This window comes from Prionailurus bengalensis, chromosome E2 (genome assembly GCF_016509475.1).
Source record: "Prionailurus bengalensis isolate Pbe53 chromosome E2, Fcat_Pben_1.1_paternal_pri, whole genome shotgun sequence".
Classification (NCBI taxonomy): Eukaryota; Metazoa; Chordata; class Mammalia; order Carnivora; family Felidae; genus Prionailurus; species Prionailurus bengalensis.
Window position 1 is genome coordinate 10,137,332 of NC_057352.1, and position 12,853 is coordinate 10,150,184.

Genomic DNA, 12,853 nt, shown 5'->3' on the forward strand with positions numbered 1-12,853 from the left:
TCGCTGGGACCGCTGGCTGGAAACAGTGACCGAGCTCTGCAACGTGGCCTGCTCCAGCGTGATGCCGGGAGGGGGCACCAATCTGGAGCTCGCCCTGCACTGCCTGCACGAAGCCCAGGGCAGCATTCAGGTGAGGTGGAGGCAGGGGCAGGGCGAGGGGGAGTCTGGGGGAGCTCCCCGCTCTCCCGGGGCCGGAGGCTGCAGGTGTGCGCATCGTGCTGTCTGCTCCGGGGTGTGCGGCCCGTGGAGAGTGAAGGAAGGCCAAGCGTTCTTCTACCGTGGCTTTGGGATCGGTGTGGTGCTCGTGAGCTGCAGATATGGGCTCAGTGAACCAGTTGTCTCTCGGGAGCAACAACAGTGCCAGTGTCCCTTGGAGACAGCTCAGGGGCACTGGGGAGCCACAGCCCAGTGCACCCGTCTCGGGTCCTGCACTGATTGGGTTTATTTATGTATTTATTTTTACATTTCTTATTTTATTTTTTGAGAGACCGAGTGCAAACAGGGGAGGGGCAGAGAGAGAGGAAAATGCAGAATCCGAAGCAGGCTCCAGGCTCCAAGCTGTCGGCACAGAGCCCGATGCGGGGCTTGAACCCACAGACCGCGACATCACAACCTGAGCCGAAGTCGGATGCTCAACCGACTGAGCTACCCAAGCGCCCCTGATTGGGTTTATTTACCGAGCTCTATCTCCTCGATTAAAAACCCACATGTGAAAACCCCTGATGCAACAGAAATGCCTCTGCCTACTCCAAGGACCCTCCTCACATGCTTGACATTTAGAAAAGAAACCAACTCTGAGTAATGAGAGGAAAAGTGTCATCACTCGAGCTAGGTCCCCAAGAGTCTGGTGCCACAGTCATGGCTTTTTCTCAAGCTCAGAGGCAGCGGCTGGCACGTAGGAGGTGCTCGGCAGAGTCAACACATATTGATAAGAGTTGTCTCAAGCGCTTGGTAATGTCGTGGCACGGGGTCCAGGGCCGGTCTTGGTTTCATGCTGCTGCCACCATCTTGAAATTCTTAATGAAAATTAAGGTAATTTTTGAACAGGGGTCGGTGTTTTTATTTTGCACTGGGTTCCCCAGATTACGTGGCTGGACCTGATGGGGGTTACTCTGGTGAGCAGGACAAAATCCCTCTGTTTGCAGGCTTACATTTTAGAAGAGTCGAAACAGGAAACATATTTTTAATTTTTTTTAATGTTTTATTTACCTATGAGAGAGTGTGAGCAGGGAAGGGGCAGAGAGAGAGGGAGACAGGGGATCCGAAGCAGGCTCCGTGCTGACAGCAGAGAGCCCGATGCGGGGCTTGAACTCACGAACTGAGATTTAGGACCTGAGCGCAAGTCGGACACTCAACCGACTGAGCCACCCAGGCGCCCCTAAAATAGGAAATAAGTTTTTAAAAAATTGTTGGTGGTTAGCGCTATGAAGAACATGAAGGGGGGTAGTGGTCGAGGGCAGTGCGATTCTAAATGCGGGTCCTCGATGAAGGAAGGCACTCACGCCAGAATAAATCCCCACACCGTTTCCCACATCAGCAAGATGTGGCCACAAGAAATCTGTCAGCCGCACTCACCAGTATGCTTAGCGACGCAGTCCCCGCATCCGCAAATGGTTCACGGGTGGCGGCCAGTCTGTGGAGCACGCACGCTCCGAGCAGTAGGGCCGGAGAAGGTCTGAGGGAGGGCACGAAGTGTTTGCTTTTTTAAATTTTTTACCGTTTGTTTATTTTTGAGAGAGAGACAGACAGAGCATGAGCAAGGGGAGGGGCAGAGAGAGAAGGAGACACAGGATCGGAAGCAGGCTCCAGGCTCCGAGCTGCCAGCACGGAGCCCGACGCGGGGCTCGAACTCCTGAACCGCGAGATGACGACCGCAGCCGAAGTTGGACGCCTAACCGGCTGAGCCACCCAGGTGGCCCCTAAGTGTTTTTCGAATGCATGAAAGAAAAAATCGCCTGCCACACTCCTCTTGTTTCAGGTTGCCCTGGAGACCCTCTTACTCAGAGGACCCCAGAAGCTGCAGACTCACCCACTGGCCGACTACCGCTATACAGGTGACTGGAACAAGGCGGCGGGCGTGGTTTTTGCCTGGCCGGGACCTTCTGAACAGTCAGTTCCCAACAGCAAGTTCTCTTGCGGCCTTCACCTGCCTTTCCAGAAGGGCCTGTCCTCTCGGGGAGTGACTCCGTGGGCGGGTTTTCTGCTGGTTGCACCCCACCCTCCCCCTTTCCCAGGGTTCCCTCGCACGCTCTGCTCAGCCACCAGGGGGAGGTGGAGGCAGGCTGGGGCGCAGCGGTGAGCACGCCAGCCCTGGAGTCTGGCAGGCCGGGGCCCTGGCCTCGGCGAGTCTCCCAACCAACGGAAGCCTCAGTTGCTGCATCTGTAAGGAGGAGATCGTAATGGTCCCTACCTGCTAAGGCTTTTGTGAGAGTTGTATGAGATTAAGCAAGGAAGGGGCTTAGCAGAAGGCTCGACGCATAATTGTGCTTGGTAATGGCGGCTGTAAAAAGGAGGGGGTTCTGCCCTTCAGCCGTGTCCTTCCCGTCTTGGCTATTTCTCGAATAGGTTCGGACATCTGGACCCCCGTGGAGAAGAGGCTTTTCAAGAAGGCATTCTGCACCCACAAGAAGGACTTTTACTTGATCCACAAGACGGTAAGGTGAATGTGGGCGCGCCGGTGTAGACAAGGCCCCGCCTCGCGTAGCTGAGGTGGGCTAGAGCCGAAGGGCCCCTCCGGGGTGACACTGTGCTTGTATCATAAACAGTTTCTAATTTAAAAAGCCACGCCCGTGGGGCGTCTGGGTGGCTCGGTCGGTTAAGCATCCCGACTTGGGCTCAGGTGATGATCTCATGGTTTGTGACTTCGAGCCCCGTGTTGGGCTCTGTGCTGACAATGTGGAGCCTGCTTCAGATTCTGTCTCCACCTTCCTCTGGCCCTCCCCTGCTGACTATCGTCTTGTTCTCTCTCTCAAAAAAAAAATAATAATAAAATAACTAAAAAAAAAAAAAGCACACAGGGACGCCTGGGTGGCTCAGTCGGTTAAGCGTGTCTGACTTCAGCTCAGGCCATGACCTCACGGGCCGTGGGTTCGAGTCCCGGGTCGGGCTCTGTGCTGACCGCTCAGAGCCTGGAACCTGCTTCACATTCTGTGTCTCCTTCTGTCTCTGCCCCTCCCCCGCTCACGTTCTGTCTCTTGCTCTCAAAAATAAGCATTAACAAACATAAACAAATAAATACCGGTTCAAGACGGTTGATCGTATGGTTTGGGTTTTCCATACCTTTATCGTCTACGCGCTCTAGCAGTTATTGAGAATGGGATAGTAAGATACTTGCCTATAACTATGGATCTGTTTTTCCCTGTAGTTCTATCAGGTTTTGCTTCATGTATTTTGAAGCTCTGATTTAGCTGCATAAACACTGAGGATTCTTATGTTTCCTTCATTAAATGGACCTTTTTATCACCATGAAATGATTTCCTTTATCCCTGCTATTATTTTTTTGCTCCGAAATCTGTTTTTCTGAGACCAGTATAGCCAACCATTCCAGCTTTCTCAGAAGGCGATGGGTGTTTGCGTGGTATATCTTTTTGCAAACTCTTACTTTTAACATATTTGTGTTTTCACACTTACGGTGTGTCCTTATAAGTAGCGTGCGTTGGATGTTGCTTTTTTTTAATTTGTTTTAATTCAAGTCTAATTAACGAAGTGTTACATTAGTTTCAGGTGTCCAATATAATGATTCAGCAATTCTGTACTTTGCTCAGTGCTCATCAAGATAAGTGTACTCTTGGGTCGCCTGGGTGGCATATTGGATCTGACATCCGACTCCGGCTCAGGTCACGATCTTGCGGTTCGTGGGTTCGAGCCCCGCGTGGGGCTCTGTGCGGACGGCTCAGAGCCTGGAGCCTGTTTCGGATTCTGCGTATCCTTCTCTCTCTGCGCCTCCCCTGCTCGCTCTCTCTCTCTCTCTCTCTCTCTCAAAAATAAACACTAAAACAAATTTAAAAATTAAAATAAAAAAAGATAAGTATACTCTTAATCCCTTTCACCTGTTTCATCCCTCCCCCCCCCCCCATTTCCCCCCTGGTAACCACCGGTTTGTCCTCTGTAGTTAAGAATCTGTTTCCTGGGGGCACCTGGTTGGCTCATTCGGTTAGGCGTCTACCTCCTGGTTTCAGCTCGGGTCATGATCTCACAGTTTGAGTTCGAGCCCCGTCTTGGGCTCTGCACTGACAGTGCAGAGCCTGCTCGGGATTCTCTCTCTCTTTTCTCTCTGCCCCTCCCCCCCCCAAAATAAATAAATACACATTTAAAAAAAGAATCTGTTTTTTTACTTGTCTCTTTTGCTCTTTTTTTGTTTGTTTTTCAACTGTTTTTAAATTCCATATGTGAGTGAAATCATGTGGTGTTTGTCTTTCTCCGACTTATTTCACTTAGCATTATACTCTCTAGCTCCACCCATGTTGCGAATGGCAAGATTTCATTCTTCTTTATGGTTGAGTAATATTCCATTGTATGCTTTTTTTTTTTTTTTAACATTTGGTATTTTAGTTAGGGTGTTTAGACCATTCACATTGAACGTGATTGTCGAGACAGTTAGCTTCAAGTCCATCATCTTGCTGTTTGTTTCCTGAATGTCTCACCTGATCTTTGTGTCCCCTTTCTGCTTTTTCCTGCCTTGTTTTAGATTATTGGAGTAGTAAATTTTGGGATTCTGTTTTATCTCCTTTGTTGGCTTATTGGCTGTAACTCATTATTACATTGGTAGTGGCTTTAGGGTTTTTTTGTTGTTGTTGTTGTTTAACGTTTATTTATTTTTGGGACAGAGAGAGACAGAGCATGAACGGGGGAGGGGCCGAGAGAGAGGGAGACACAGAATCGGAAACAGGCCCCAGGCTCTGAGCCGTCAGCCCAGAGCCCAACGCGGGGCTCGAACTCACGGACCGCGAGATCGTGACCTGAGCTGAAGTCGGACGCTTAACCGACTGAGCCACCCAGGCGCCCCATGGGTTTTTAACTACGCATCTTTAACTCACCACAGTCGAACCTTCAAGTAATTGGATAACACTTTGCGTGCAGAATTAGTGCACCTCTGTCTCTCCTCCTGGCCCTTATATTATTATCGTTATGCATCTTATTTTCCATATGTTATAAACCTCCGAATGCCTTGTTATTATTTTCGTTCGAACAGCCAGTTATTTTTAGAGAGATTTCAATAATACAAAGTCTTATATTTTTACCCACGTAGTTCCTCGTTTCACGGCTCTGCATCCCTCTGTGTAGACCCATGTTTCCATCAGGTATCATTTTCCAGAAAGAACTACATCAATGTAAATCCTTTCACATTTCTTGTGATGTAGGTTTGCTAGTAATGGATTTTTCCAGCTTTTGTGTATCTAAAAAAGTCTTTATTCAGGGGGCACCTGGGTGGCTCAGTGGGTTAATCATTGGACTTTGGCTCAGGTCATGGTCTCACGGTTCATGAGATCGAGCCCCACCTCAGGCTGTGCACTGGTGGTACGGAGCCTGCTTGGGATTCTCTCTCTCCCTCTCTGTCTCTCTTTCTCTGCCCCTTCCCCACTTGTGCTCGCTCTCTCTTTCTCTCTCTCTCTCTCTCTCCAAATAAATAAATAAATAAACTTTTTTTGAAAAGTCTCTACTTTGCCTTCATTTCCGAAAGCTATCTTTGCTAAGTGTGGCATTCTAGTTTGACAGGTTTTTTTTTTGAAGTCTTGAAGTAATTTAAAGATGTTGCTCTATTTTCTTCTTGCTTTTACTGTTTCCAGCACGAAATCTCCTGGTTTCCTTGTCTTTGCTCCTATGTATAAAACATGTCTTCTGTTTGTTTTGTGGCTGGCTGTTTGTATGAATTTCTCTCTACTCCTGATTTTGAGCAGTTTTATTACCGTGTGCGTTGGCATCGTTTTCTCCCCCCCCCCTCCCCCCTTGTGATTGGGGTTTGTTGAGCTTCTTAGATCTGTGGGTTTGGAGTTTTTATTCAATTGGGGGATATTCAGCCTTCCTTCTTCAATTATGTCCCGTGTCCCTCCCTTTTCCTTCAAGGACCCCACTGATTGTGTGTGTGTGTGTGTGTGTGTGTGTGGCTTCCTGCACTTGCCCCACAGCTCACTGACTCTCTTTTTCATCTATCTGACTGTTTTCCCTCTGTGTGGTTCATTTTGGATGGTTTCTGTCGCTGCATCTTCAAGTTCACTCATCTTTCCTCCTGCGGCCCCAAATCTGTCATTAATCCCATGTGGTGTAGTGTTCATCTTAGATTTTTTTCTGTCCTTAAAAGTTCTCTTTGGGTCTCTTTTTTAATTTTTATTATTTTTTTTGAATGCTTATTTATTTTTGAGAGAGAGAGAGACAGTGCGAGCGGGGGGCGGGGTGGGGGCAGAGAGAGGATAGAATCCGAAGCAGGGTCCAGGCTCGGGGCTGCCAGCAGAGAGTCCGATGGGGGGCTCCAACTCATGGACCACAAGATCATGACTTGAGCTGAAGTCGGACACTTAACCGACTGAGACACCCAGGCGCCCCCTTTGGGTCTCTTTTATATCTTCCATGTCTCTATCTAACTTTTTGATCATATATTATGCAGATATCATAATATTAATGTCCTTTGGTGCCAATTCTTTTTTTTTTAACGTTTATTTATTTTTGAGACACAGACAGAGCATGAATGGGGGAGGGTCAGAGAAAGAGGGAAACACAGAATCTGAAACAGGCTCCAGGCTCTGAGCTGTCAGCACAGAGCCCGACGCGGGGCTCGAACTCACGGACCGCGAGACCATGACCTGAACCGAAGTCGGCCGCTTAACTGACTGAGCCACCCAGGCGCCCCGCTTTGGTGCCAATTCTAACATCTGTGTGTGTTCTGGGTTGATTTTGACAGATTGACTTTTCTCCACATTTTATATTTTCCTGGCTCTTTGCTTGCCTGGTAATTTTTCATTAGATTCCAGGCGTTGTGAATTTTGGCTTATTGGGTGCTGGATATTTTTGCATTCTTATAAATATCCTTGAACTTTGTTCTGGCACAGTTACTTGAAAACAACTTTTTCCCTTTTTTTTGAAGTTTTATTTATTTTGAGACAGAAAGAGAGCGAGCGAGCATATGTGTGCGAGTTGGGGAGGGGCAGAGAGAGGGAGAGTGAGGATCTCAAGCAGGCCCCCCCCCCGGACTGTTGGAGCCCAACGCGGGGCTCAATCCCATGACCCTGGGATGATGACCCGAGCCAAATCACGAGTTTAACCAACCGAGCCACCCAGGCGCCCCACAGCTTGTTCCTTTGGAGTATTGCCTTTAGGTTTTTTAACCTGGAACCAGAACAGCTTTCATCTAAGGCTAATTAATTATTCCTCAGTTCTGAGGCAAAACCCTCCTCTTACTCTACCAGTGCCCTGGGAATTATGAGGTCTTCCACCCCAGCTGGTGGGGACACACACCATTCCCGTCCCCATGAGAGCCACGGGCACCTTTCCCTCTGACCATTTTGGATGAGTCTTTACCGAGCTTCGTGTGGTCTCTTCACACGCACTTCGCTGAATCCTCGAGGGCAACGCTGTCCGGATCTCTGGCGTTTCCCTCCGTGCCGCCGTCTCCTCTGCTGTACTTTGTCCTGTGGACTCTTGCCACCTCGGTCCCAGGCACTCGGCTCCCTTTCAACTCAGGGAGTCTGCCGGGCTCTGCCTGGGTCGCCCCCCTCCCCCAGCTGTGGCCTGGAAACTCTCCCAAGGTGGTAGTTTAGTTTCTTTCTCTCAGCAAGACTTCTTTGATTGGCGCCTGCTGTCTTACCGACCGTCCTTTCATATACTCTACCTGTTGCCTTTTCACTGTTCTGGATGGGAGAGAGCTCTAGCCCCTGTTGCTCTGTCTTGTTTGGAAGCAGAAGTTCAACGTGTTTTGGTTTGGGTTTTGGTTTTTAACTTAGTGACAGTTCCTAGACGGGCAGGGATGTGCTATTTTGACTCTCAGCTTGTGAAGACACACAAAGCTGAGAAAAATTCACACGGAGGAGGAGATATCTTCTGAAGTGAGCTCCAGATATTAAATGGCCAATTTGATTTACCGGAGCCATTTTCTTTCCAGAGCCGTTAAACTTTTCCCTTGTGTTTTGTTTTCGCAGAAGGTGCCGTTCACGGCATCGCTTCTCAGTGGAGGGAGGAGCAAAGTGGGGTCTGATTGCCCAGGATCAAACCGTGCCCTCGGAACCTCTTCCTCCTCCCATGGGCCACTCTCCCCTGTCCCTCGGGGGCCCTGCGACGGGTCACAAAGGCCGGGAGGCACCCCCTGAGGGCCTTCTGCTCGCATTAGTCCCAGTGGGGAGTCAGGCGGCTACCGGGCGTGATGCCACAGTGAGCATGCTCGTGGCACGCCTTCTAGGGCGCCTTCCCGCAGGGAAGCATCCCCGGGCTGGATTTGCCACTCAGGGCGCAGCGCTTAGCCGGTGTTGGCTATGGGGGCTTCGCTCCGAACCCCCCCTCAGCCGCGAGGGCTTTGTGATTCTCCGCCCCTTGCAGGGAAGGGGGCCCCAGGCTGAAGCACAGGCATCTCAGGAGGGCTTTCAGACAGTGACTGGCCCCGGGGGGAGGGGACTTGGGGCTTCGCGGCCACACGGGACGCCCCTCGCTCGCTTGTGAGGCGTCTCCCGTAGCCGGCTCCTGCTTTCTTTCGCTAGATTCAGACAAAGACTGTAGCCCAGTGTGTTGAGTACTATTACATCTGGAAAAAAATGATCAAGTTTGACTGTGGCCGAGCCCCAGGCCTGGAGAAGAGGGTCAAGAGAGAGCCAGAGGAGGCAGACAGGACAGAAGCAAAGGTAGAAGGTCTGGGGGAAGGTGGGGGCTGGAGGTCAGCCCTGATCGGGAGGCCCCGGCCCATCCAGCTCAAGGAACAGGGAAGGGCGCCCGGAGGGAAGGGTTTCCCTGCGCAGGAAAGCGCCTCCCTTAGAAGGGTGGGGGGCCGGCACCCTTACAGCGGCGGTGTCTCTGTTCTCACAGGTCACTTGCAGCCCTCGGGAGAGACCCAGCCACCGCCCCACTCCCGAGTTCAAGATAAAGACCAAGAGTTACAGGAGGGAGTCCATTCTCAACTCTAGCCCAAACGCCGGCCCCAAGCGGACCCCCGAGCCGCCGGGGAGCGCGGAGGGCCGGGGCGTTTTCCCCTGCAGGGAGTGTGAGAGGTACCAGCCCTTCCCCCGGATGTGCCCTGTGCCCGCACCCCCTGCCCTCGGGTGACCCCCCTGCCGCCTGCCCTGACCCACGCCCTCTGGTGGCTCCTCAGGGTGTTCGACAAAATCAAGAGTCGAAACGCCCACATGAAGCGACACCGGCTTCAGGACCACGTGGAGCCCGTCGTCCGGGTGAAGTGGCCTGTGAAGCCTTTCCAGCTGAAGGAGGACGAGGAGGAGGAGACGGGGGCCGACATCGGGCCCCTGCAGTGGTGACGCCTGGGTGGAGAGCTGGGGCGAGGCGGCGAGGCAGCCCCGCAGCCCTTCCCCTCGGCCTCTCCGGGGCGTCTGGGGCCCCCCCTGCCTCCTCCCCACCCTCACCGTCCCGCAGTGGCCAGCCCGGCTTGGAAACACGGTGGGCGTTTGGCCATAAGTAGGCAGGAGAAGCAGCCAGTCGCCGGACCGCGGTGACGTCCCTGTCGGCCGGTGCCAGGGGCTCCACGCTCTTTAGGTCGACAGTGTCCCCCCTTCTTTCAGTTCCACTCTGTCCCGGAGCAGGGAGGCGTGGGGAGGGAGCGAGGCAGACCTGGGTAGCTCTGAAATCTTAGCCTCAGTTTTGGGGTTTGGTTACATTTGTTCGATAGCTAAGGCCGAGATGTAGAGAATCAGTGGGAAGATACCTTCAGATCTCCGGCCTGTTGGGGCCCCTCCCCAGGGGAGTCTGTCTGCTTTCCAGATTCAGTCCCTAGTCTGGCAAGGACTTGTACATGGTTGGGTTTTTTTTGTACGTGTCGACTTGTAAGTCTTATTAAATTGGGTTCTTGAGCGGCTGTCTTCTGGCTTCCCTGGCCTGCTGATCCAACAGAGTTTCGAGCCCCGGCTTCTCACTGGAGCCACGGAGATGCGTAAGCGGAGTTCCTGCCCAGGAGGAGCTGGGGGCCTCATACACGCGTTCAGCCAGCACCTATTAGGCACCTAATGAGCCAGACAGCGCCCGGTCCGTGCAACGGGGCCACGGTGATGCAAGGAACAAGGTCCCTCTCCCCGTGGAGCTTGCGTTCTAGGAGTGGGAAGGCAGCGGTGATAAATAAATGAAAAGGCGATTGCAGACACTGGCCGTGGCTATGCTCGCGGCCACAGGAGCAGGAAGGTCACCATAGGGTTCAGCAGTCGGGGCATACAGTGGTGGGGTGGCTCAGCCGGGAGATCCAGGACTGCTAGCCTCGGCGTGGCTGACACTGAGGCCAGCCTCGGCGTGGCAGACCTTCGGAGGGGGTGGGGAAGAGAGCACAGCCCTCCCTTGTGTCCCTTTTTTAAAAAATTTTTTTCTTTAATGTTTATTGATTTTGAGAGAGCGTGTGCGCACTCGCGCAAGTGGGGGCGGCGCAGAGGGAGAGGGAGACACAGAATCCGAAGCAGGCCCCAGGCTCTGAGCCGTCAGCACAGAGCCCGACGTGGGGCTCGAACTCACGAACTGTGAGATCATGACCCCAGCCGAAGTCGGACGTTTAACTGACTGAGCTCCCCCAGGCACCCCCCCTTGTGTCCCGTTTGAAGAGCCAGGAAAGCTCATAGCAGCCCCCAGACAGAATGCCCCCAAGCTCTTCCTCAGCTGAGCCCTGGCGGTTGGAAGGAAAATGTCCCCAGTTTTCCTGGACCCTCAGGGTTTGTCACCAGGACCAGGGGATCCCTTGAGCTTGTTGCCACCGGATCAGAACGGGGATTCTGTCTGCCAGGAAGGGAAGAGGAAGCAGAGACGGCTACCGGGCAGGTGGACCTTGTGTCCACAGAGTGACATGAAGAAAATGAAGCAGGGGGCCGGGTCCTAGGGAGCGACCACGGTGTTGTGGCAGGCGGGTGGCCAGGGAAGGCCACACGGACGGCCGCTGGGGCCAAGATCTGGATTCCAGGCGGCGGGCGGCACGGAGGAGCGCACCCTGCCGCGGGAGCTGGTGGCGAGTGTTCCAAAGGCCCTCCGGCGACTCTGCGGAGCTGGCAGGAGGCCGGGTGGCGAGTCTGAGCAGCAGACGTGGTGGTGAGGGAAGGTGGTGGTCGGGGCTGCAGCGGGACGGCAAGCGTCTCGGGGGGGAGACTCCGGCTTGGTGATGGGTTCCCGTCACAGGGAGAGGCGGCGAGGGAAAGGACCGGTCAAGGCTGCCATGGTGGCTCCGGGGCGTGGCACCCGCTTAGATGCCATGAAGTCAGATGGGGACGAGAGGGACACGCCAGAGGTGTATTCGTTCGTGCCTGTTACACCGTGTGCTGTGTTCTGAGGGGCTGCGGGGAGCTGTGTAGAGGGTGGTGGCAGGAGCCTCCACAGAGGGGCCAGCTTGCGGCGAAGTAAGTCTTAAAGATGGGCCGGGAGGGGGAGCCAAGGAGCAAGATGAGTGTGAAGCCCTTTCGGCATTGTGACTAAGGGAAGGGGCTCAGGCATCCTCCCAGCAGGAATTTACATACTGACTTTTTTTTTTTTTTTAAGTTTATTTAGTTTGAGAGAACAGGAGAGAACCGGAGAGGGGCAGAGGGAGAAAGAGCGAATCCCAGGCAAGGTTCTGCACTGTCAGTGCAGAGACCTACACGGGGAGGGGTGCGCAGAACTCATGAACCGTGAGATCGCGACCTGAGCCCAAATCACGAGTCTGACGCTTAACCGGCTGAGCCACCCAGGTGCCCCCCTGACTCCTTTCTTTGTGACCTTGGGAAAGTCACTTTCCCTGTTTCAGCCTTGGTTTTCTCATTCTGTGAAATGGGATGCAGCACGCCTCCTCCCGCCACGTATCTGTTAAGTGAGAAAATGGAAATGAAGCACCTGGCAGGGTGCACCGTGGGAACTGAGCAGCCGCTGTTTAATGTGTCCTCCCGCCATCGCTATCATGGTTTGGGTCCCACCCTAAATACCAAGCTAACCTTCTGGGAATGAAAAACGCTGGCCTCACAGTGGCGTGGTATATTAGCTATCCACTGCTGCGTAACAGATCACCCTGAAATTTAACAGCTTGAAACAAACAGAAGCGTTTACAAGAGGGCTGCTTGGCCAGACACGGAACCGAAACGGCTTGTGGTGACCCAGACTCACCTCCACCTGCCATGCGGTCAGAATACAGCAGCAACCACAAGTGGGTGGCCCAAGAGAGCCTCCGAATGTGAGAAGAGCGCAAATGTTTCTTGTGAATTGCCACCCTCCCCCAGCTAAACCCCAGCCCCACCTCCAGGTAACAGCGTTTGCTCACCAGGCGGGCCTTGAATCGGCTGCCTCCTAATCAGCTGGGAGTCCTGTAAGAAAATGCATGTTCCTGTATTCTGACACAGACATTCATGATTGGAGTCATTCAGGGCCCTGGAACTTGATTTTTTTTTTTTTTAAGTTTATTTGAGAGAGAGAGCGCGCGTACGTGCACACACAGGAGCAGGGGAGAGGCAGAGAGAGGGAGCGAGAATCACAAGCAGCCTCCACACTGTCAGCACAGAGCCCGACTCGGGGCTCAGTCTCACAACCATGAGATCACGACCTGAGCCGAAATCGAGAGTCGGACGCTTAGGGGCGCCTGGGTGGCTCAGTCCGTTGAGCGTCCGGCTCTCGGTTTCGGCTCAGGTCATGATCTCACAGTCTCGTGGGTTCGGGCCCCGAATCGGGCTCTGTGCTGGCAGCGCGGAGCCTGCTTGGGATTCTCTAGCTGCCC

General features: G+C 53.1%; 1 protein-coding gene across 1 annotated transcript in view; it reads left to right on the forward strand.

The window, feature by feature from the left end:
* The window catches only part of ZNF541 (zinc finger protein 541), a 42,058-nt gene extending 32,055 nt beyond the window's left edge, over positions 1 to 10,003 (forward strand). The window contains exons 11-16 of the mRNA XM_043598554.1: positions 27 to 130; positions 1,979 to 2,054; positions 2,566 to 2,654; positions 8,682 to 8,822; positions 9,004 to 9,185; positions 9,287 to 10,003. Coding sequence (XP_043454489.1) covers positions 27 to 130; positions 1,979 to 2,054; positions 2,566 to 2,654; positions 8,682 to 8,822; positions 9,004 to 9,185; positions 9,287 to 9,449 — 755 coding nt within the window. The 3' untranslated portion in view covers positions 9,450 to 10,003. The remainder of the gene's footprint in view (positions 1 to 26; positions 131 to 1,978; positions 2,055 to 2,565; positions 2,655 to 8,681; positions 8,823 to 9,003; positions 9,186 to 9,286) is intronic.
* Positions 10,004 to 12,853: the final 2,850 nt, after the last annotated feature.